Source organism: Echinococcus granulosus, assembly GCF_000524195.1.
Source record: "Echinococcus granulosus chromosome Unknown EG_S00008, whole genome shotgun sequence".
NCBI classification, from domain to species: Eukaryota; Metazoa; Platyhelminthes; class Cestoda; order Cyclophyllidea; family Taeniidae; genus Echinococcus; species Echinococcus granulosus.
The window spans coordinates 387,566-412,203 of record NW_020170388.1 but is presented as its reverse complement, the minus strand read 5'-3'; the positions used below and the strand labels follow the sequence as shown (position 1 = coordinate 412,203).

Here is a 24,638-nt window from a genome sequence, read left to right as displayed (position 1 = left end):
AATGATGAAAATGAATTTTATTTCGTGCCATTTTTAATTGCTGAAATAACTTCCGGAATGGCACGTAGCTGCTAGTCAAACGTGCCATTCACTTTACCATTGCGGTCTACTTTAACCCTTTGTGTGACTGGAAAACTGGTGCTTTACCATACATAAATTGTCCAACTACTACTTCCTATGATGACAAACTTTAACTTAAACTTACTCCTCTTTGAAAATCGTGAAATTTGTGTTTTTTGTGCAAAACTATGCATCATAATTTAGCTATTTTCGGAGTCAAAAATGGTCATCGCTATCTCACACATGAATGCACAGATATGTGGAAGATTTGTCATACTGGTTCACTTGAAAACCCATATTCGTATGCAATATTTTGATTGTTTGTCTAACTCTTTGTTTTGGTTACGCGAGCAGAGGAGGCTCGTTGATTGTGCTTTTTCTCGGCGGCATGGTACCTAGGCCACGCCAGCAACCCCTCAACCCTAGTATTATGACTTCTGTCGTCTTCAGAAAAGTCTCGGAGCCCTATATTAGTGACAGCGATCAGCGAATCTGATCCTAAAGGCCAGCTATCCCAAATCATGTCATTAAAATAGTAAACCTTATAGTGGCAGAAGAAGAATAGCTGCCACTTATGGGGGGATGTGTGATGACCAAGAACAGAAGAGTTGAAAATGATGCCTTCCTTCGGCAACTACCTCTCTCCCGTATTCTGCAGGAATGCTATGAACAGATGAGGCAAAACTAGCCGTGAACCACATGGAAAAAGCGATTTAGATTTGTCTACAGTATGAAGGTGCCAATTAAGTGAACATGCGGTACCCCCTCCACCTCTCTGGTAGATGGATAGAACCCAGATACCAAAGTGAGAATAGAGCGGCTAGGTGGAATAAACGCAAAACCTCATCGCCAAGGAACAATTTTAAACCCTCCTTCTTACTAAATGCCTCTGCTTTGAGGCCAATGTTCCTATGTCAAGCGAAGAACATACGGGATGGCCATCACATTCACTCATCCTTAATACAGTTTCTAAAGAGGGCAGAGCTCCAGATCCTGTGAAACTGTCGAGAGGAATTAGTAGCATTGCATTCAAATATTCCCTTAGTAGTATACAAATTCAATGATTGGGGCGGTTTGTTGGTGGGTGGTTTTCTGACAGCATCAATCACGTTTTGATTGCTGACGTGAGAGGTTGACCATGGGGAGCGCCCGATGGGCGACGCTCAAAAGGGGGAAGGGAGGCTACATAATACTTTGATTGCTTGTTTAACTTTTTTTTGTTTACGCGGGCATTCAAGACTTGTCTCTTTTACTTTCACTGGGCAACATCGCCCCCTGGCCATGACAGGAGCCCCTCTCTCTAACCCTTCGGTACGTCGGTAATAAATAGTCTCTCCTTCTACTAAGTCCTCCCGTGTATTCAGGGAAGTCTCTTGGCTAATGTATAAACCAAACGATTGGAAGTTCATTTTAAGGGTTTTTTTATTTTGCCTCCAAACATTTTTTAAATTTAAAATGCCAATTCGAAGGCATACGCTTTTGTCAAAACATGGTTGCTCCTGAACTTCAAGCCCTGAAACATGATTTTGGAATCTTCAGATCGTGTAAATTGTCGACAAATTTTACATAATTTACTATATTGCTTATTTAGTCTTGGGGTTTTAAAGGCAAAATTATTTGATTGGGTTAAGGCCTTTCAGTCAATGGGAAATCCTCTTCTAACCAAGTTTTATAATGATGTTTTTTTAATTTAGCATTTAAATATGGACCAGATACCTCTCATTTCGTTCATTCTTGTCTCCTTTATTTTCGCAATCATTGTCCTTTCTTCCTCTGAAAGGTGCAGTTCATCCACCCTTACGTAGGCTTCGAGAATGTAGTGACACAGGGAATCGGTCTTCCGCGTGTTTGAATCAACTCCTTCAATGGGAGGTGGTTTCTACAAAATGATTTCATTGTAATTATACTCTAAATCTGTTTAAGAAAGGAAAATGGGTACTTTTTAAAATAGTGGGAATATATTTTCTAGAGCGACACCAGTGTAACACTTCATTTTCTCACGAAAATGTTGGTGCATTAGATTAGTTCAAGGCAAACCGGGACTTTGGATTTTACTTCTTAAATCATTCAAAGGTATTATGCTCCTCTTTGTCATCAATGCCTTAATTCCGGTCTCCTAAGTGCCTTTTAATGAATTTGAACAGGTGGATGTCATTTTTTCTACCCGATGAAGCAATTAAAGATTCTGCTATGGTCAAAAGTGGTAAGTTATCTTGATATCCAGTGCGCACCGTCGCTAAAAAATTGTATTGGTTTGTGATTGATTGCATTTTGTTCATCTTTTCCACGGCTATACTTGTCTCTTATACAATTCTGCCTCAGAACAGGTGGTTATGCTTTGATCAGGCGTCCGGGATGAGGCAGGCACAGCACTGCAGAACAGTTGTACTTCAATCTGTATTATCGCCTACCTCTAGAAAGTTTGCATTCTTGAACTGTTCTACTGATAAGCTATTAAGCGTGTTATCACCATATCGCGCCATGTCACGTTATGTAATGCTATTGTGCGCAATGGTGCCCTTAAAGTCGTCCGTAGTTTCCAATAGAAATGTGTGGATTCAGGTTACGTGACTCTCTTGAAAAAGGATTTGGTTCATCTGCACACGGTGTTGCATGCACGCACATATTCAACCTCAGTTAACTAGAGCTATGAAAAAAGGTGTATGAATTGGACTGGATTGAATTGGGTTGTTTGGAATTGGACTGGAGCCTGGTATGTGGGCTGGCTGTTAGGAGTAGTAATGGGATAGAGTAACAGGCAGGCTGATGGAAGGACCGATGGGTGGATGGTTGGATGGATACGGGATGGATGGGTGGATGGATGAATGGATACCTTTCACGTTTGCACTCACTTCTTGGCATTTCTTGTGATTATGCGACTCTTCCAATGCTTTTGAAGCATCTGCGTTTTGATATTCTGGCAGTCCTACATCCAAGATGTCGCTTTTCGTTGTGCCACCTACTTCTGAATTCATGTCCGGTCCAAGAAGGAGAGCTGGCATCAAGTGCACTCCTTCCGGCTCTTCTTGTGAAGCCGCAAGCTCACTTCCTTCACTGGAGCGCAGAATGAGCCGTGCACGGACGGTAGAGTTGCCGATCTTCAAGATCACGCTTACAATTTGCCGCAGCGAAACCTAGATCATGGATGAAGTTCATTCAGGCATGAATTTAGTCAGAACCCTGTAAAAGTTGGGGTGGTAATTCAGCAGGCTTAAATGTCATTAAGGCCGTCCAAGTACTTATTCTGTAAACACGGTTGGCATTGTCCGAAATGGCTGAGTTAGATCCAATTTAAGTCCGTGCCTATTTTTTACCCTAATTTCATGGTGTTCCATTTGTGTCACTTCTGGACATTTATCCAGACTCATGAATGTTCTGATGACTGATGACTTTCCTAATGTTATCGTTCATTCTTCCTTTTCTACAAAAGTTTTATAGATTCCTTTGTTTTTATAACCATTTCAAGACCAAGCTAAGCATTTGGCGCATACAATCTAATCTGCTGCACCTCTGCCACGTTTAAACTATGGGTCTAATTCAAGCTTCAAACACTAACTAAACATCCTTCTCAAGCTGGTAAAAACGGGCATTTGTAAATACAAGTATGATAGTGAAGGACATTCCGACTTGACTTCAGTGATTCCAGAAGCTTGATATCAGCGAGGGGGATTTTTTAAACTCAAGTTTGTTATTTTTAGTCATCAACGGCTTTTCAAAGAAAAATTAGTATAAAATAAGCAGTGATTTTGGAACCAAGTGACCTTTTGGTGATTGGTTCCCGTTCTCCTTTCAAATAGGTAATCTACTGGCCAATAAAAACTAGGAATCGCTCTGCCAGACTAGGCTGATTGGTAGATCGAAGTAGAACTTACATCCAATGAGAACCGAAAGAGTAGACCTTCTTCATTCACTTCCAGCACGCCATTGGCCTCCCAGAATGCAAAATTGGAATAAATTTTAGAAAAATTCAAGTCCCTCCAACCCTCGTAAAGGTAGGTGAATTGCCAGTTCGAGTTCGAGTTGACTTCGTTCCCCGATAAGACGTAGGCGAGCAGGGAATAGCCGAGTCTATTTACCTCAAGGGTTAAATAACCGCCTTTCTTCGATTTAATTTTTCCTCCTAGAATGCTAAATGAGAGGACATGCATTTTACCCACCTGAATCGTTATCAATAACAATGACACGGGCGAAACCTTCATCGCTTTTTAAATTAATTCTGATTCGTGCCGATTCTTCAGAAATATTAATCTTTTGATGGAAAAGTAGATTTAAATGCTGCTTCCTGACGCCTGATTGAACGTAATTTGCAGGTGCAGACCATATACATCCAACAGATTTAAATGAGACATAGGACATGGTGCCGGATTGCAATCTCCGTGTGAAGAAATTCGCATCATCGGAAAAATGGCGACAACCAAGTTGGCTTTGAATGCTTCTAAGGAGACCTGTTTTCTCCGATTCTGTTGTCTCATTGAGACAATCTAGAAGGTACCTCAATCCCTTGACTGAACGTTGAATGTCTGGTGATATCACTCTGTCTAGAATTTAATTTCCTCGTATCAGAATTTCATCAAGTAGTTGAAAAGAAGCAAACACAATAATGGATGTTAGACATCAATTCAGCACGTAGTCAAAGCACCGGGATCAAGTGAATTCGCCAGCAACAAAATACTTCCAAAAAATTGCATCAGTTGGTAAAGCAGCAGCTGGTCTAGTTTAGACAAATATGAATTTGTTCTAGTGGACTTTCTACCTTACCGTGCCACTATCTACAGGGAGTTTCGTAGGGGTCAGGAGAAGAAATTGCGAAATCGGTCGCTAAGGGTGTTCTCTTTCTCCAGACTGATTCACCAGGTCTCACTGCTCACTGTACTGCGTGCATGTCGCAGAAACTAGGCTGAAAGGCGGGACCACGTCCCTCCGACGATTCGGACCACGATCTCAGTAATTTCTACCTCTTTGGTTCGCAGGAGTTTGCCAGGTACTAGTTAAGCGCTCCTTTTATGAACAAAAAGCGTGTGGTCTAATCGAAAAATTCCTTACATTCATCTGTTCTCCGTTTCGATATAAGTAGCATCAACTGAATTTGTAGACTAATTTAAGGATACAAGACAAAGATGGAAATTCATGGGTGGAAAATTCTAAAGTCCCAAGATGCGTTTGAGCCCGATAATGCTGGTAATATGGAACAAGCATGGATAAACCAAGTAGTACCTTCTGAGAGGGGAAACTTGGCACTTCTCAAAATCCGTCTAGTAAAGTGGCCTCGGAATAGGGCTTGACAGCCAATGATTCCCCTTACCGCTGAACATTTTAATTCATTGCCATCTTGGAGGCTAAGAAATTATTGTTTTAAAAACAAATGAAAGATTTTTGCTTACCCAAACATCTCAGTAGGTGGAGATTTGTCTTCAACTAAAAATATTGGCAAAGGTGATATCAAGTGGGTAAGAAAATGTCGTCTAAGTTTCAATAAAGTTGGGTGAAATAGCCTGTTGTGAATTGTGAGAATATGCAACCTGGTTGCACGTCATTCCATTAGTACAGTCCTAGTTCCTTTGCTCTGCTCTACTCCCCTGTTATTTTAAAACCTTTGTTCGGAGAAATGTGATTGAAGATTGTCTACTGTTTTAGGGAGTGACTTGAACACGGCTTCAAAGCTGTACCCGTGGAAGCTAATCGTCACCTAGAGAAGGTGAAGTATCCGAGTGTGACACTCTTGGGTAAAATAAGTGGAGGCGAGTATGTAGATGACGGATTTAAACAATGTTCAAATTAATAATTAAAACAATTTGCTGATACTCAAAAGAATTCAGGTATTGGGAAAGGGGTGGAAATTAATAACCAGATGTAATTTACGAGGGAACTCTATAAATACCTTTAGCTTCTTTTAATTTCAATTCACCACTTGGGTCGATGATCAGGACTTTCCAACCAAGCTTTGCATCTGAAATTCCTATCGAGTCTTTATTTCTATTGTGTTTTGAAATCAACTCTGCTATATTTTCGTAAATCACCTACGAAAAATAGAAGACATTACTTTTTTCACGAAAAAATTATGCATTATGTCCTTTTTATGACTGATTCACCCATTCTTACTTTTTCTAGAATCCGAATTGGCTTAGGGGTAAAAATTTTCCCCAAAAAATTCAAAAATGAATCTCTAGCGTTTCCATAGCGGCTTGCTGTAGAATCGATCTTTTCAGCAGCTTCAATGAAGCTCCGTGCAATTTCACAAAATTTGTCAAGAAATCGACATCCATTATGGACGTTTTGCAGGGGTTCTTTTACTGCCTCCTGCATGCAGGTTTCCATTGGTCCAAGTACAAAAATCGTTCTTTCAGGATTGGTACATGGAGTGAAGAGGGTTAGGGAAACAGCCATTGGTGTTTCAAGGATGATGCGATAGCAGTGGCGTCCTCGTGGTAATCTTAAGCTCACCGATTGGCGATTCTCCATAGACAGCGTTGTGATTGGTGGCTGGCGGCATGGTGATAGCCAATCAGTAGGCTCCATTCTCACCATTGTACGGGACTCATCTTTTCGTAGGATAAATACGCATTTTAGCAAATAAATTCATTTCCGCTACTAAAGCCTTTCCACCTAAATGCGACACCAAAAATCCTGGTAATTATACCATAATTAAAATGGCTACCCATTTAACGAATAAAAATATTTACTATTTTCATTATTTCCATCAATTATTTCATATCTCATTCGCTATTTCATAACTGTTAGTAATGACAACCATTTGTTTCACTTGGCTTTGGATGCAGAAGAGCCTAAGTGGGGACATTTAAAGGAGGTAGAATTTAAGGCTAGCTAAGAGAAAAAGATAAAAGTGTTGTCAACAAATAATTAGGTATGCAAATGAACTGTCATTTGCATACCTAATTCACCTCTCGTGTTTGGTCTTTGTTTACGAAAGCGCAGTTTTAGTGTAAACAGAAGGCCATGGATCCTAACCGCTTCATCGTTAATGTAATGGTTAGCGGGGTCACAGAGGGCAATCGCCTGTCACTGCCCTATTACCTATGGTTCTAATGTGACAAAAGTTACTTTTCTGTCCATACTAAGTGCGTTGTCCCATAGCTTTGCTTTTTAAATCGCAGTCAATGATTTGAATGCATGAGCTGATGTGATCAGTCATTTAAAGACCATAAAAACACTTGTCACACATTTGTGACGCTGGGACTAAGTGGAAAAAAATAATGTGCATGTGATGCGGAAGGTAAATAGGCCACAAATCTGACTCCTAGCTTCAACATTTCAAAAATGGTCTCGTTAATTCGAGAAAAAGTTATAATGTACGGATTTAGGTTCTTTTGATGCATATCAATAAATTTTCTCTAAATGGAATAAAAGTGGCCCTGATTTTGCTACTTTTCTGTTATATTCAAAAATTACAACTACACATCCAGGATATGATCAGTTGGAGGTTTTAAATTAGCAAACTTTGATAATCAGTCCATTTTGACACTTCAAATGACCGATTTAGGGCTTTTCTATGATCAACAGTCTGACCATTACACTGATTCTCCCTAAATAAGGAGAAATCCAGCGATTTCTACTCCTAAATCCTAGTAAAACCTAACAGATAACCGCAGTAAACCTTTCAAGTAGACACAAATAAACAAAAATAAATAAAAAAATATGGCAATATTAGCCTTATTAAATATTTAATTTAATTTTAGACTTTATTCGTATGTTACGCCCCAATTTGCCTATTTAGACCAAGCGTCACAAATACGTAACACGCGATCTTCGCCAGTTTAGGACGGCTTATTACCCTGAATCGCGCAACAAACAGATTTAAAAATTTGAAGACAATGAAAGACATCAAAGATGTTCTTACTTTAAGAATGATCACCTCCTTATTTAAAGTTCCAGCTAAATTCTTCAATTTGGTCTAGCAAATGTTGGTTTTGTGTCAGCAGAATGAAACAAAGTGGCTGTGATAGTCACTTCTTTGTCACTTCTCTGACAAGACGTGAGTTTAATTATTTATTGTGTAAATAAGTGTTTATTTATGCACAGCCTTTGAAAATGCCCTTCTTACCCGAGTTCCTACACACCGTGGTGTGGAAGTCGATGATCACCTCAATGTCGTCTAAACTGTCCACGAAGAGGTAACTCTCTTTAGACGCCACAGACTCCTCCGTAGCATTCTTTAGAGAGCTTGTCAAGCAAACCACTTTGTTGAGCTTACCTTAACCACTGTTAATGTTTCGATAAATGCCAAATCTTTAGGGTTGTAGAAAATCTGGAGTTCGCTAGAAAAAAAGTAAAATTGGTGGTTAGGTTGGGCAAAAAAGTGTTGGGAGTCTCAAATCAACATGACAGTTACTTGAAGAATTTGCACACATCTTCAATGTCAAACCAGCCATCTAAAGTGACAGTAAAAATAAGTAAAATGGCGCGCAAATTCACGTCAACAAGACTAGAGATTCAAGACTCACTCATTTTTGAGGTTTCATGACCCTCCTACAACAAAACCAAGTCTTTACGTGAATGGACAAGTCTGTTACACAATTGACAAGTTTGTTGCAAGTGCCACAGACATATGTTATGTCTCCTTCAACCCTTTTATGATAGCTGGATGCACTGACTGCAGACCCTATTGGTAGATTTATTTTCCCTATGATCCTGAACGCCTAGCTTTGAATGAAAATAAAGAATTTTTCAACACATGGCAAAACATTATCAATTCAAAATGAGGAGATTCCGAGGTTTCCAGTTCTAGTAGACGTGGAGTATTAGCTATAGAATACACCCTCCTTTCACCGTCATTTCTTAATGAATGCCAATGTAACCTAAGGACAAAAAAACTGCTGAAACTTACATTTTCTTGAGTAATGTCAGGTTTCTTCTCTGTGCTTAATCCTGCCGCTTCATTTCTATTACTGAAAATGCAAATAGTCATCAGTCGTTTGGTTGATGCAAAAAGCTGTCATTGTCAACGTAACCACCCGCTCTCTTTATAGTAGATTATGCCTTCCCCTTAAAAATGCCCTTTTAAGCACTAAAATCTGTCTGGTGCGCTCTCTGATATAGAACAACTCTTGGCGTTATACCAAGGCTGTTCAAGTCGTCCAGGAACTTTACACCCAATCCTCATTTGTCATGGTACTGCGACGCCACTATCTACCCGCTTATCTGTCTGTCTGTGCGCCTGATTACTACACTTAATGGCCGGTGCCATGTCCTGCACCGGTCCATTCCAGACACCGCTCATTAAGACGACTTGCGACTGGGTCAGCGAGGTCGTGTATACAACACTGTGTAGAGATTACCCTGCAAAATAGGGCAAAAAATCCATGCGGATGATTTCATGTATGGTATAGGACTTTCAGCCGCTCAGCAGTGAAACTCTGCCATCCTGGACATAGTGGCTCGGGCTGAACCCACAACACATCAGTCAATTAGGGATCGGAAAATTCAGCCGAAGAGTGGAATGTGTGCCTCATCCTAGACGTGTTACTAACGCGCAATCACTGCCGGTGATGGAAGTGTACGGGAGACGAATCTTGCGGTGAGAAGGGTTACCAGACTGCATTCATTCGCAAATCTCCGCAATTTCGAAAAAAATTGGTGAATGTTGTGTGCCAGGACAGGCAGACTGCCCTTGGCGGGTTGAGCCGTACCGACAAAGCTTTCTATACCGTACTCGCCCAAGTATTTGTCAGATGATGGAGAGTAAGCAAATGTGGCAGGAGACAATGACAAAAAAATGAAAACAAATTTCCACCCCAAAATTTCTAATCTGACCTGAACTCTACCTTGAATAACCCTTAAAGTCCACCAAACGATATGCTTCATTTTAATAGCTCTATAATCCCAAAATTTTCAGACACTCTTACCCAGAGTTCTCATTCCTTAGCAGCCGCAAAAGAACAGATCTTATTGGTTCGTGTTCTTCGTCCTGCTTCAAACTTTTAGGAGGTCCACGTATCTTCTTCCACGCTGGAACAGGTGGGAGGTCTTCTGAACTAACGAGAGGCTGCTGTCGTCGAAACTGCAGCAGAACCTTCTGTGATTTTGCCTCCAAATTGGCCATGAAGTCTGCCTCCATTACGCTTCTCTGTGTAGACGGGAAGGTAACATCTCAACGCATCCAACCACAAGGATTCTGACAGTAAATACACATCTGGCTGAACTATCGAGCGCTTGAATTATTTGCATTTTGTTTTCATATAGAAGGAAGTTATTTTGCGCCTAAGGTTGCCATCACCTTTAAAAGGGCTGTATAAGTTGATCTTCAAAAGAATTAGACAGATTTGACCTGATTACTCACCGCCCTCAATATCTTGAGTAAACAAGGGAAACTTTGCACAAAAATACGTGAGATTTTCTCTTTTGGTTGAAATTTACGACTACGAAGTTTGACCAGTCTTTGTTACTGCCACTGCTACTGTTGCCATTTAAGTGGTGCTGACATTCATGTTGCTCCTCCAGACCTACTGTGAAATTCTGCTCAACGGAAACACTAACACCCATTTTCTACATTCAACTCCCTATAAAAAAGCAGTTTTTCGAATAAAGTTTACCGTGTTTTCACTAAGCAACACGTCTTTTGCTTTTTTTCCTCCGACGAATACAAATGGAGCAGAATTGACTGATCTTTCAGACTCGGCTGCATCAAGTTTATTTTCCTTGTTAAGCCTCTGCCATTCCGGTAAAAGGGGTTTCAAAAGGATCCATGTCTCCTTAACCAGATGATGGCTATATGAAGTAAATATACAACAGCTTTCCCTACCTAAGTCTTATTCTCTGAGATGGCCATCCGGTTAAACAAGTGAAAGCAGAAAAACTTTGTTGGGACCTGAGATAGAGATGAAGCAGAGGTGCGTTAAATTTACTCGATGGCAGCGACTTTTAAAAGAGCTTTGCAGAGAAGCGGTAGCCACAACTCGTTAGACTTGAGCCATGGCAGTATTGGTTGTGAATTTTCGTCTACCATGATGCGATCATCAATGTTTATTCGTCTCCATGCTCCCATTATGTATAATCTGAATGAATATTTTCCATTCGGATTGTATAAACAAGTTATTTTCCCTTTCTTATTTTTGGCTTGGGGATAAATGCACAGCCAGGGTGAAAGTGGCGGTCTGTGAAATTATTATTCCTGGAGTATAAACTCACTCGTTTCGTAAAATTAGCGTCAAAATATCCTCATATATTTGGTTAAAGGTACATCTTAATGTTTTTGGCACGGAATCAAAAGCTTCGGCCAATTCATTTTCCGCTGTAGATTTCGAAAATACAACTGGATTTTTAATAATTTCGCTGGGACGTAATTGTTGTTTGGAATAAGGAATCCTCATAGCAATGGTGTGCTCTTCAGCATCTTCGAACAGTTTCTTCCCTTTCTTTATCTACAACAGGATAGAGGGAATGCCAGAATTAGATAAGTTATCAAGGCTTACCAACGATAGAAAGCACAAATTCACAAAGCTAAAGGCATTACTACGTCAGGGTACCTAACAAACTAGCTATTTCATCCAATTATTATGCAGAGAAGCTAGGATTGTGTTTTAATTTGAGTACAATCATGGCAGTTGCCTTGGCCAGCAATGAAACGCATAATTCACATTAACTCAGTTAGCCGCATTAACTTTACTATTCAAGTGATATTAACAAGGTCTGCAGTTCTGTCATAATATATGTAAGTGACACACAAATAAGAGGATTTAATACCACCAAAAAACACTATAAATGAATTTGTAAAATTCCCTTTTTGGGTTGCTGAAATCCTTTCGTAGATTTCCAGAAATCGTGCGAATTTTCGTCGACGGCCCAGGTTTCACTTTCTATTTCTTTTTCAGACCAAACACTCCACATCCTCCCTCCACTGCCATTTAAAATAGTATATCCATGAGGTGTGTTTACATCAACCTTCAAGTAGTAAATATAAACGATATGAATTTTTAGTTTAGTTGATTAAAAATGTAGTTGCTATTATTGAAACCAAAACCTCTATCCACCAATAAATTTTGCATTTTAGGCAAATAAAGACGGGCTCTGATTGGTGGTGATTCACGTAAGATTATACAAATTGGGTTAATTTTACCCATAAATTAACAATGTAGCATAGTTGTCTACTGCTTTTATAGTAAACAAACTTTCTGCGCAACTGTGTATTAAGCTACGTCGACAATTTAACCCCTCCGGGTTGTGCTTTCTATCAATGGGATGATCATCGAGCCGGGCTAATAGCTCCCAACTCTTCTCCACGCTAGTAATATATGTTCCACCATGTTAATTCTAATGTATGCATCCCCTGAAGGACTCGCAACGCTACACTTTCTCACATCAGAATACTTACTGTTTCAGAAAATAGGGACTAACTGGATACATTACCGAGTAAATTTTGGCCCCCCATCCAGAGGCCAGCCTAAAGTTTCGGTGGTTCCCACTTATATAAGCTGATACTTGACTTTAATGCTAAAAACCTGGAAGCTATTAACGTACCTTGAAGTGAAAGCACAACTCCGAGGGACTGAATTATATGAGTGGGCAAAAAAGATCGAACCTCCCAATTAAGTGCCTGTGTGAATGTAGTTATTTGACGGGAGGTGGTCAGTATATACAATCATCGTGACTGAACGGGCCCCATTGGCTCCTGGGGAGGGAAAAAACTTCAAACCCCCTGATATAAATTTCCAAAAACTACTCCGCCCTTTACAGTGTGCAAAAGGGGAGGTAAGGGGGTGCATTTGCAGTACTTGCGTTGTTTTAATGTACCTTTCAAGGCAAGGTCGCAATTCAAATCTGGTGACAGGGTTGTCGTCTCCCCTAAGCTTTGAACTTATTCTCCCTAATAAATATGTCGAGATTAAATCCACCGGGCTGTCCTAAGAGCACTAGGAACAGAGAAGTGGAGATCTGTGCCTAATGGGATACTGATGTGGTTCTCATAACCTTAATTTGAATGGTAAATTTTCATATCCTAAACCTTTCTTCATTTAAATCCCTCTAAAAATTTTAACCATGATTTTTTACTTTCTCTAAGTTTTCTAAGTTCATGTTTAAAGCCACCTGACTTTGAGAAAAGCTTCACTTTATACAGTCTTGAGTTTATACGTCTCGTGTCAGATTTTCCACATCCCCTGCTTTCATAGGTCAGTTCCGTGTCTCCGCTTCTCAAGGTTGCCAATGCGTGATTGGCTGATGCTTTCTTAAATGAATGCTATTAACCAACGGTTTTCACCCGTATGTTCATGTGCTGTTATCTGTTTTCAAGCTTCCGTGATGGCTCTGGATAGACGCGTCTCTCTGGTTTTCACACCACTCTCAAATCGAAGTAATTGCTCCTTTTATAAAATATTTTTAGCTCTGTGTACTCCTGAAGACCGCACAGTCATTGTGCTTGTGGGCCTACCGGCGCGGGGCAAAACATACATGGCTCGTAAGCTTACGCGCTACCTGAATTGGATAGGCATCAATACACGCGGTAAGTTACTAAGCCTTGTATTTAAATCCATAGTTTTTAATGTTGGTGACTACCGCAGAAAGGCAACGTGTCTGCAGGGCCACGATTTCTTCGACGATACTAACAAAGAGGCGGCGAACATTCGAATGTAAGTATGGATTAGGATACTTTACTCCCCTTCCAAGGAAAGCTGCACGAGAAGCTTTGAGTGATCTCACAGAGTGGTTGAAAGATGACGGAGAAATAGCTGTTTTCGACGCTACAAATACCACTCGTAAACGGCGTGACATGATTCTCAATTATTGTCGACCGCATAATTTCAAGGTTATCTTCGTAGAGTCCATTTGTGACAATCAGGATGTCGTTCAAGCAAGCATTTTGGTGAGTCTTCATTGTAAATCATTGAGTTGTCTTATCGTTGAACTAATCTGGTTACCTGTTATCTTTGTAGGAAGTTAAGGTCAACAGTCCGGACTATATTGGTATGGATAAGGAATCTGCAATGCAAGATTTCCTTAAACGAATTGAGCACTACGCTGCCCGATATGAACCCCTTGATATTGAACGAGATAAAGACGTCCCCTTTATTAAAATTATCAATCAGGGTCAACGATATCTGGTAAACCGAATTGCAGGTACTTGATTCATCACCTACCCTACGCAATTTTTTTGCCCCCGAATGTGATGTTTAGCAAGTGGTGATGATGATGGCACGTTAATTATTTTTGGGGTTCGTTGCAATAAAACTGCATGCCTTAAGGGAAAGAAACCTGCAAATATGGTGGATGATCGTCTCTATACTTATGCCTTCCTCTTTTTTTGCTTTCTGAATGGTCGGGTTTGGTCACCCCGGGCTTTTCAGGCAATGTCTCCAGCCGAATTGTCTATTACCTGATGAATATCAACGTTGCGAAACGCACAATCTACCTAGTCCGAGTAGGCGTGCGTTTGTTTTTAACCAACCTCTTTCTCTAGCACGGCGAAAGCGAATACAATCTGCGTGGCAAGTTGGGTGGTGATGCTGATCTCTCCGATCGAGGAAAGCTGGTTAGTTTAATACCTCTTTCACCCTCTGCTGGCTTCACAAATTCGCTTTTTGACTTTGAAATTCTATTCCTAGTTTGCTCAAAAGTTGGGCAGGTTCATGGAACGCGAGGGTCTTTCAGATTTGAAGGTCTGGACCAGCCACATGCGTCGAACCATTCAAACCTCTGAGTTCATCAAATGCTCACGTCTCGAACATTGGAAGGCTCTGAATGAGCTCAGTGCTGTTAGTTTCTACCCCCTCCTTATCTACTTTGCTGGTTATGTTCACCTTCTAGTGACTTCATTTTTTACCCTCTCTCAGGGTGTATGTGAAGGCATGACTTATGATGAAATTCAAAGGAAATATCCCACCGAATTCGCTTGCAGAGATGCAGACAAATTCCATTATCGTTATCCCATGGGCGAGGTAAGTGAAATCGAGGCCTTTTTCATTTGATTAGCTGTGTGTTATTCGTTTGATTGGCATTTATAGTCTCTTGACTTTTTCATTTCGTCATCTATCTCTACCAGGGCAAACACCCAAGTCACTTTTATCAATTATAGTGCTTTTTGGTTGTCACCAACGTTTTTATTTGAATTTTCAAATGAGCGATGAAACGAATGTGATGCTTTCATAAAAATTATTTCAAGCAATTAAATTTTGTTGTTGAAATGTAACGTAAATTGATTTGATTTATGCCTTATACTAACACTGGTGGAGCGGCTCTACTGCATTTGATCTCCAATTTTCTTGTCTATCAAAATGCCATCTAGTCTTACGAAGACTTGGTAGCACGATTGGAACCCGTGATAATGGAACTGGAAAGGCAAGGTAATGTGCTTGTAATCTGCCACCAGGCTGTCTCACGATGTCTGCTCGCTTACTTCACTGAAATGGACAAGGGTAGGTAGCCTGTTCAATGAATGGAAGCGCTTGCAACGCCATTCTCTCCAAACTTTCATTTTTCAGCTGAACTGCCCTACATTCGCGTACCACTTCACACTGTTTTCAAGCTAACCTCTTCCGCCTATCGATGTATCGTCGAAACGATGAAGTTAGATGTCGAGGCTGTGGACACACATCGCAGCAAACCAGTTGTAAGTCCCAACTTCACATTTTAGTTTTTTAAAACTTGAACTTAATGTGAAGGTACTGGGAATTTGTGTGTCTTTAGCCCTGGTCTCCTGTTGCTCTTGATAGTATGCTCAGGGTTTTGTGTAAAATTTCTCAACCTACATTTCCACAAATTATGTGAATCTGAACTAGAAATCAGCCCGAGAACAATTGCTATTTTCGCCTCCACCTTCGCAAAACGTGACTTGAGCATAGTGGTTTAGAGAAATACGAATGATTTTTTTTTTCATGTCTTTTAAATAAGCCATGTTTGGGTGGGATCTGTGCGTAGGTTCCATCATTTTCGCGTCGACACGTACTGACGCTAGTCATTTGGACTAGGATTGAGTAAACAAAGCATAAATTATTTTGTTTATGCAGTAATCCCAAGGTAGTTATTATGGTTCTGTTAAATCATCAGCCAAATTGTTCGGTATCCAAGATGGTTCGCGGGGTTTCTCAGGAATTAGATATAACATAACTCCAGAAAGCCTCTTGAGATATTTTATTGGTTGAAATTATCACCAGCACGATTTTTCCCTCTCTCTCTCTTCCCCAGCAAGTCACGGACTTGGGGCGAATTCCATTCTTGTCAAACTTTTTTGCCTCTAGAAACAAGGGTCTTTGCCCTAGCTGCTTCGGTTTTTCGCCTCACCTTTACTTCCCGTCTGTTAATTCTACTTCATGCGTGACTGTTTGATGCCAAGAATAAGTGGTAGTTACGGATTTTGTTGAACTTTGGCACAAAATGCCAAATTTAGATTTTTTCACAAAAATGGGATGGTCATCTACATTTTACCAATATATCTGTTGATTTTGACTACAGAATGCTTGTCAGTGCTGCCTTTTATAAAATTCTTCATCAAGCAGGCAACTTCCGACTTCTAAACAACTTGCTCATTCCCGAAAAGACGTAGCTTTGAAGAAAAATTGAAGGTTTATCAAATTTTCGCTCAATCTTGAATACTTTTGTGCTGTCTCTTCATGAGGAAGGGAAGAAAACATGTTGAAATGCCACTTTTTTTAGATGGGATGCAGCTTTTTGTTATGAACTGAGGTTGTCAGATTGGGTTTATGGGCTTGGTCAAAGTAGCTGGAGGCCTGGCCGAGGACCCAAACCTTGAGGCTGTAAGCACATGGCTTCCTGTAGGCGTAAGCCATTGAAGTCACATAAATAGACAGGTACGTGAGGTCAGGGTCACAAACTTTAGGTGATATCTCCCCCGGCGAAAATATCAGACCTCTCATGAAACTAATTCCGCTAAACAAGCGAACGTGACACAGTTGGATGCCCTTCTATAATGTCGGAGATGTTGCAATAATTTGTCGTTGTTGTTGCTGGAATTGACCCTACTGATTAAATTTACCTGTCTGTAAATCGGTGAGATTACGAAAGCCTCCCACAAGCCTCTGATGATGCATTAACAGTGACTTATGGTTCTATTGGGGGACGAACAGTGAATACGGTCAACTATTAATAAAATATGAACTTGGATCATCATCTACAGAGTAGATTGGAATCAGTCATGCCTTCCCCCTACTACTCAATCTTTCGTTCAATCTTGAGTTGTCAAGTGGGCTAGGCTGAATACATTGTCACGGATTGCTAACTTGGAATTTGAATTTGAATAGTCTTGATACGAGCTCTGACGGGGTCACAAAAAGGTGGCTTATTCCCTTTATTACTTCACGACGCCTTTTTTGCATAAAAGCTTGAGAGAAGACGGGTGTGTGGCCTGCTGCCGATCTGGAATTGACATTTTTTTACCACTTTGAGCTAGTCATTTGAGTAAACATAGAATTACCCTCAGGGTAAATACTCCAGCATTTACCTTTGAAAGTCAACAACTTGTATCGTACTTTAAGGCTGTTTTTGGCCCAAGTTTTTGCCTCCAATATACTTCATGTCCTTTGAACTAAGCCTGTCACATGTCAGTGTCACTTTGCAAGTCGGCTTATTACGCTTATTGAAGAGGCCGTAAGTACATTCTCCAAGAGCTTGACAGAGGTTGGCGTCACACACAACCCCTTAACCATCTGTTTTGTAGCCACCAAATTTCCTCTGAGACCTTGATAGTGGACTTTTTAAAGTGCTGAAGTACTACTTGACCAGGTAGCCTCGGGCGGCTTTTTGGCTACAGGAAGCTTCTGGGGAAATGAAATTGCATTTTGTAATCTACAATCCTTTTGCTGCGAGGCAAGTTAGCCACAAACCCCACCTTTATGAGACTTTTTGTGTGTTGGAGCGAAGAGTTCACACCCAGATGCCTCTGTTTTGCGTCCTGAAAGTTTATTTCACATGTGAAAGAAAGGTTGCAATTAATTGAAGACCAGCCAGTGTAGTTGACTGATCAGAATCTCGATGAAGGTCGTACCACGGTGGTGTGTATATATGATGCAAGTATTATCAATCTGATGCACCTCCTTAAGCACCTTGAAGAGGACAATTTACTACCCCACCGAAGGCCTCTTTTCCTCACCTCAATGCCACATTTGTGATGACAAAATGCAAATTAACCTCCAACCTGGTGCTTTAATGAGCTAGTCGGAAGTCACTTCCTTGAAAAGGCGTCGCACCCGATAATTTATGTACACACCTAAACAATTGAAGGAAATGAATAAGGTGTTTTAGAATTGCAGATTTTGAAAGATCGCCCATTCTTTTCTAAATCGCCCTCTGGTCTTCGTGTTCATGCGGTGATTGTATAATCTCGAGTGTCTTAATTAGCCCTTCAAGGACCAATAAAATGTAGCCTTGACCACCTGCGCCTCCGATTGGGGGGGAAGGGGAAGGTAAGGCCGATTGGAAAGGGTACTGTAACCTCCTTTTCTAACTTCCTATTATTTATTTAGCAAACCGCGGCTGACGTACGTGCGTTTTAGTTGGATGGCGCTACCTACGCCTTGCATATTCACTTCATTTGCACTTCACAACTTTTTTCCCTCACCTTTACCTTAAAACACTTCCCATTAACGCAACCAGGTGTTTCAGATGAATCGGTTGCTTGTGATAATTTCTGATGTCGCTTTTTCTTGCAACGTTTCCTTCAGAATCCAAACGAAGTTAGAAGTCCCTTTGAGGCCTTGAAAACGGTTCCGCCCAAATACTAGTTGGCCTGGCCCTCTTCGAGGTATGGTTAACCGATTTTGTAGATTAATTAATACTACTTATTAATTTTAAGTAACCGTACTGCGTTCTGAATTTTAGCGGGATTTTTCTGCGACGGAGACATGCAGTGTCTGCACGACTGCCAAAGACTTGGCTGTGCATACTTCTCTTTCTCGCCTTTTTTCTTAGTATACTACTTTTGTGATGAAGCTACTGCTATTTATTAATATTAGCAGTTTGACAAACTTAGCTAGTGCTTGTCCTGCTTAAATAGGTAATTTACCGAATAATTAAGCTAGTCATTAAGTGATTTGACTATTTAGTAATTTAACTGGTAGTAACTATGCGTTTTGTGAAATCGACTATGAAAACTGAAGCTTAAATTGCACTATTTTTAACGCTGGGCAATAATTCAGTTGGGTTTTCATAGTTCAAATGTTTTATTGTTGAGGTAGCGTTCTCTATCTTTGGTGAGTTTAGGCTCCTAGTACTCCTTTAAGAAGAATGAATGAATTGATTAATTTTGTCTAACTGTTTTCTTTTACATTAGTCTGATATTTTTATCATAAAATTCATGATCATCAGCTCGTTAATTTATTGGTATTCTCTCGCCCATATTAGACTTGGACAAGTTGGGTGCCCAAAAATATGGCGTTGTGAAATGGGTTTATCAATGGGTGAGTAAATTGAGATGATATTGACATCGAATAGTACTAAAATGTCCGAGTGGGGTGACTTGTAAAAATCTCTGTCTAATGTCGGCACTTTGTACGGGGATCGCCACCCCTACCTCCATCTTTTTGAGCCGGTCCAAATTGCTCTGTTCATCTGTCCCATTTTCTGAGCTTTACCTTGGTGTGGCAAACTTGCGTGACCTCTCTTTTGAAAAACTGTCGGTTTTAGTGAAGATAAGGCCGTTCATTCCAAGTGCCTGGCTCATTTTCGTTAATCTCCTCGATAAGTAAATGTTCATTCAGATCATTAACATGGAGTTATTTTAATTCATCAGTGTTGTACTGGTCACACCTAAGATCTCATGGTTGGAGGTAGTGCCACGACTCGGTAACGCCTTATCCATCACTTCAAAACTTGAAATAAGATCTTGAGGTGTTTATGCCGCACACTCGCGATAACGACCTCTATCCGTCAACGGGAAACTTATAAAGTGTGCGCAAATAACTTTGGAAGTTTGATCCACGCGTACAGGGGGTATAAATTTCGACCTCATTTCAATTTATACCTCATTCATATTGGTGTCCTATACAGCCACAGCAAATAGACAGAATTGTCAGAATCGAGATCATCGCCGTGTCCACTTCATGTTTTAGGTAAAGGCACAAGAATTGTTAATTTAAGCCCGGTTGGTAGTCAGTACTCTCGTCAGGCAGTGATATGCCGTCCAAGCACTCTCCTAGGATTGGCTGCAGTGCTTCAAAACGGTTCTGAGCTGTACATTCACCTTACGATGGATCAACGTGGTCTGATTCGTGGCTGTGCCAAATGAGACAACTTTGACAATCCCTTTCCAATTGTCCCTACACTTTTGGTGTACTGGAAATTAAAAGGAAATATTAGTTTTTTCCGTAGTGAGCTAAGATAACATATTGCTTCCAACTTTTCAATTGAATCGACTAGGATACTTGGGGATTTTTTCCATCAAAGTGCGACCTAGATATAGCTTTGCATCTGCCCTCCAATCAGCGTCCTCTAAGTTTGCCCTAGAGATGGCAGAGTGACTTAGAAGCATAGGTTACAGTAGCACATCTCCGTGTTACCAGCGTGAAATCCCGGCTATCGATGTATTTGTCCCTTCTTTAAACAACCCTATTCAAGAAAGCGCTGTGAATAGTGTCCTCTGGCCTCTCCAAAATCGGTGAGCTTGAAACCTCCATAGTTTGCATCAAATTAATGGTGGGGGGCACTCCTGTCCACTTTATTTAAGGCGCCAGGTGATATGAGATGAAAAAAAATCCCCCTTTTCCTTACATCTCCTCTGCCCCGTAGTGTCTAGTCACCGCTTGTAAAAAGTTGCTCAGTCCTTCACAGCCGTCTTGTCACCTGCTGTTTGTGTTCCTGTTCTTCTCTCACCTTCATGTCTACTCCGTTTCGCCTCTGGAGGTGATAACACCAACTGTTCATTTATTCATAACAAGTTGTGATATTCATTAGACTTTTTTGTGCTTCCAATTGACATTATCTGCTAGTCTAAACACAAAGGTGCTTCTCTTTTTTGGACTTAATAGACGAGGCGGTATTTAACAAATTTAAGTGGCAATGACATTGACATATTTGGCACCAGCGTCACAAATGTGTGACGTGTTCTTTAACAAATGCTGGCAGCTCATTGGCCCATATCGTTCCACAACTGGATTGGTTGAGATTAGACCAATCACATGGGTGGAGGATACTCCTAATCCGCGGGTAATTGCATTGCCAACTTTTTCAGTAGCGACTGGATCCTGATACTCCGAGTATTTGCCGATTGTGTTGAATCTTTTACACTTGTCGTTCCTTAAAGTCATATGAAATACTGAGCTACTGATCTCAATACAGTAAACCTCAATCAACATCAACCCCTCTTTGAAATACTTCAGTCAAAGCAATCACCTATTCTTCAACGTGGGGGTGGTTCCAATAACTTTTTTGAGTCATACTGCGGTGGACTAACACCCATTTCGGGCCGTTCATTCGAAATTGCGAGGATATTAAGTCTCCCGAAATTCGGTTACTAGGTTAATGGCATGGGCACTGCGTTTATTCAACCTCACTCGCACCGGTTCGTATTAGTTGTAGTAGAGGATTTATCATGGAAACCCCCCAATGATGGAAAGCAAAGGCTAACAAAAGGCAATGTGGAAGTACTTCGTTTTTGTGCACTCCCGACCACCCATGAATTTTTAGACTCCGGGTGGTGTCATCCGTGCTACCGGTTTTTAAACTCTTCTATACGTTTATAGCAAAGCTATCTTCAGACTGGTACTGAATATAACATCTACAGGGGTACCTTAGGTACAAGGTACTACTGAATTCATTTTTAATCGGCCACACTTACATTAGCAAGATAGAATCCTTCGTAAGAAGCTTCGTTCAAATCACAGACTTCTTGAACTCTGTACTACCTAAAATAACTTTAGTGTTGTAATCAGAAAATGGGAGCTTCGGGCAACTTTCTCATTGCTTACAAATCCACCGAGGGAGGTTAAGGCTCCCGCGCAGCCAATCAGATCACAACTGAGCCTGGACAATAGCCATTGCTGATGTGGACAATTGTCTACTCGACTGGACGGGTGTGGTAAAGTGGAGGGAGGAATGAAATTTATCAATCCTTATTGAAATGCTGTGTAGAGTTGCCATTTTATGTCTACCTATGGCTATGGCACCATGTCACCATGCCAAAAAGTGATGCTAGGAGGGGGTAACAATGGACTTTGAAGAGATTTTGATCCGTCTTCTAGGCGAATAGACGGTTCATTGATGGAGGTAAGATGTCGAAGCATTTGGTGGTCATCACCTAATTGCGTCCAGTCTACAACACCGTGGGCTTATGAAGGACGCGGACCGCCCATGGTGTATTCATTATTCAAAAATTGCGTTTTTCAGGTCAGCTTAGCAAACTGTCCTGTTGATTAAACAATGCTGGAAGAGAGGCGCTTCAAGACCTATTTTAGGCTATCTACCCATATGCACTTCTTTTTCCTTAGCCGAGTCGCTGCTTGGTTTTTGGCGATACGATATCGTTGACAGTTGAAACGATTTGAAAGAATGAATTACGAATTCCATTGATTCACCTTCTTAGAAAAGATTGTTGCTCAAAAGTCCCTGGTGTTAGATGTTAAAGACGTTAATGCTCACGAGGCATCCTCTAAAGGTTATTCGATGTAATCTATTGGGAGTTTTAAGGTAATCTCGCTTAGGGTGGAAGTGCTTTGAAGCCTCTTTGGCTCGTCCATTACAAACTCAAAGTCTTACCTCAGTCATCAAGGCCACGGATGAGTACGTGGCGTCAACAAGTGTTAATTTGGAAGCAGCAGGCAAGTCTGTGTATTCAAAGCTCTAGCCACTACATACTCAGAGGAATGCCGACTGCCACGATCTAGATGCTCCAAGGTGTCCTCATAGGTGTAGCAATCCGGCTTGCCAACTGACGCGTCACACTCGCGTGACGCATTTAATCAGAAGGATACAAAGTGTATTGAAGGGAGGAACAAAATCCAAAACAGCTCTAGAAGTGCAATATAGAGTGTTTATCCCCATAATAAACTTTGGTACACTTGTTCATGGAGCGTCTGGGGGGTGACGGTTATCAATTTAACCACTACTGGCATAAAAAGGTGGAAGACGCAATTAATCTCACACCGACAGCAGGTCCCACGCCTATTTTATGGTTTCAAACACTGCTAATCTATGTGTCACACACACTTTTATGCCGACAGTTGTCACAAGGTAATTAAGAGCAAGTGTTGCGCATATGCGGCGGCGCACTCAGGTAAGACCTATGGTGGCGCATATATGTGACGATAGTTTTTAGCATAAAAGAGGGTCGGAGTTTAGTGTAAGGGTCACTTTAAAAGCGTTTAGATGACCAGTTTAATTTCCGTTTCAAAGAATATTTTTTAATTTTTAATTCGAGAAAAAATCAGTCACAAATGTGCATCGATTAACATCGCGTCACGAATGCGTGACATTTTTTCGTGATGCAATTTACAACTTATTACATTAAATTGTTTGTCTCCAACAAACTGAATTCAAAACATTTCTCGATCTGAAAACACCTGCATTTTTTCCTTTTTTGGCTATCATTCAAATTGGTAAGTATGGAAGTGCAAGCGTTTACGTCCTATAAGATTAGCAAGGCGTCTGGATGGTAGTGTTGCTCCTCTTTCCACTAATACCCGTTTGTTGAGGGAGTTCTTGAAGTTCATTCACCATGGCTTGGTTACAGTTCAAGGATAAACCAATTTCCTACCTATGGAGTCACACTGTGAACAAAGGCTCAGTAGCTTCACTCAAGCACTAACAGGAGCCTGGGAAAAGAGGCTGAAAGCTCTGCCTCATCGCCGGAAAAAAAGGAAGGGGAAAATTGGACCGTAAGTATGATAAAATCCCACACACATACACACACGCACAAATACCAGTTGGCGCAGGCTGATCACATCGATGACTCTGCCGTCTGGGATAAATCGTTTGGGCTCGTGTGTGTGTGTGCTTATGCATGTCACCTGTTGCTGCCGCATCTCATCCGGAACAACTGTTCGTTGCAATTCGCAGCTCTTCTGCGCACTAATTGCCGGCTCTCTAGCACCCTAGTCACACCTTGTTACCCTGTCAGAGATAGATAGATAGATATGGCGCCTTTGTCGGGAATTCGGACACCCACTAGATGGTGGGTCTGTTTGATGACACCTCTAAGTGACCGGTACAGCAGGACAAAGCATGTATTTACTTATTTCTGTTTCCTCCTCAAAACTGGCTCCTCATAGCTGCTTTAAAATGGATTGAGTCCGCCCTTTAGACATCCGAGGTCGTTTGAAGGCACTGATGCAGGTGTCTCGAGTTTTAATGAGAAGTCTTGTAGTAGTATTGTGTCCCTCCCACCATTTGTACAGCCCCTACTTTTAAGAAACAAAATCCAGTTGTTGGTTTTAGTTAAAACTAACTTTTGTAATTGCAAAGATTAGAAGTTTAATCTTTAAATCATTTGTTAAAGTTGATTTTGTCTACTTCTACGCTCGCAGTTTCATCAATTAACGATTCCTCCACGCATTACCTCAACGAAAGATTTCCTAAATTTATCAACAAAAGAGTGATTTGTTCATTACTTTATCTTCAAAAATCTTGAAGTGATTTATAAAAACTCCCTTTTTAAAGAAAGCCCACTCCCCCCCCTGCCCAATTTA

At 40.8% G+C, this 24,638-nt stretch overlaps 2 protein-coding genes across 2 annotated transcripts; one reads left to right on the top strand and one right to left on the bottom strand. All coding sequences in view use genetic code 11, as the record gives it.

Annotated features, from left to right (window-relative positions):
- Positions 1–3,862: 3,862 nt before the first annotated feature.
- Positions 3,863–11,059, bottom strand: EGR_01940 (hypothetical protein; the record flags this gene model as incomplete). Its single annotated transcript, XM_024491189.1, has 12 exons — positions 3,863–3,904; positions 3,933–4,180; positions 4,218–4,598; positions 5,939–6,077; positions 6,160–6,599; positions 8,120–8,228; positions 8,270–8,333; positions 8,408–8,447; positions 9,272–9,354; positions 9,921–10,141; positions 10,608–10,782; positions 10,920–11,059. The coding sequence occupies 12 exons, from the start codon at positions 11,057–11,059 to the stop codon at positions 3,863–3,865; spliced, it is 2,082 nt and encodes a 693-aa protein (XP_024354332.1).
- A 2,252-nt stretch (positions 11,060–13,311) lies between these two features.
- Positions 13,312–20,245, top strand: EGR_01939 (6-phosphofructo-2-kinase/fructose-2,6-biphosphatase; the record flags this gene model as incomplete). The annotated part of the gene is made up of 13 exons (XM_024491188.1): positions 13,312–13,363; positions 13,394–13,640; positions 13,678–13,873; positions 13,944–14,127; positions 14,355–14,428; positions 14,468–14,539; positions 14,613–14,762; positions 14,841–14,945; positions 15,293–15,422; positions 15,489–15,616; positions 18,684–18,742; positions 18,841–18,929; positions 20,070–20,245. 13 exons carry the CDS (start codon positions 13,312–13,314, stop codon positions 20,243–20,245), a joined length of 1,662 nt encoding a protein of 553 aa, XP_024354331.1.
- Between the last annotated feature and the right edge of the window lie 4,393 nt (positions 20,246–24,638).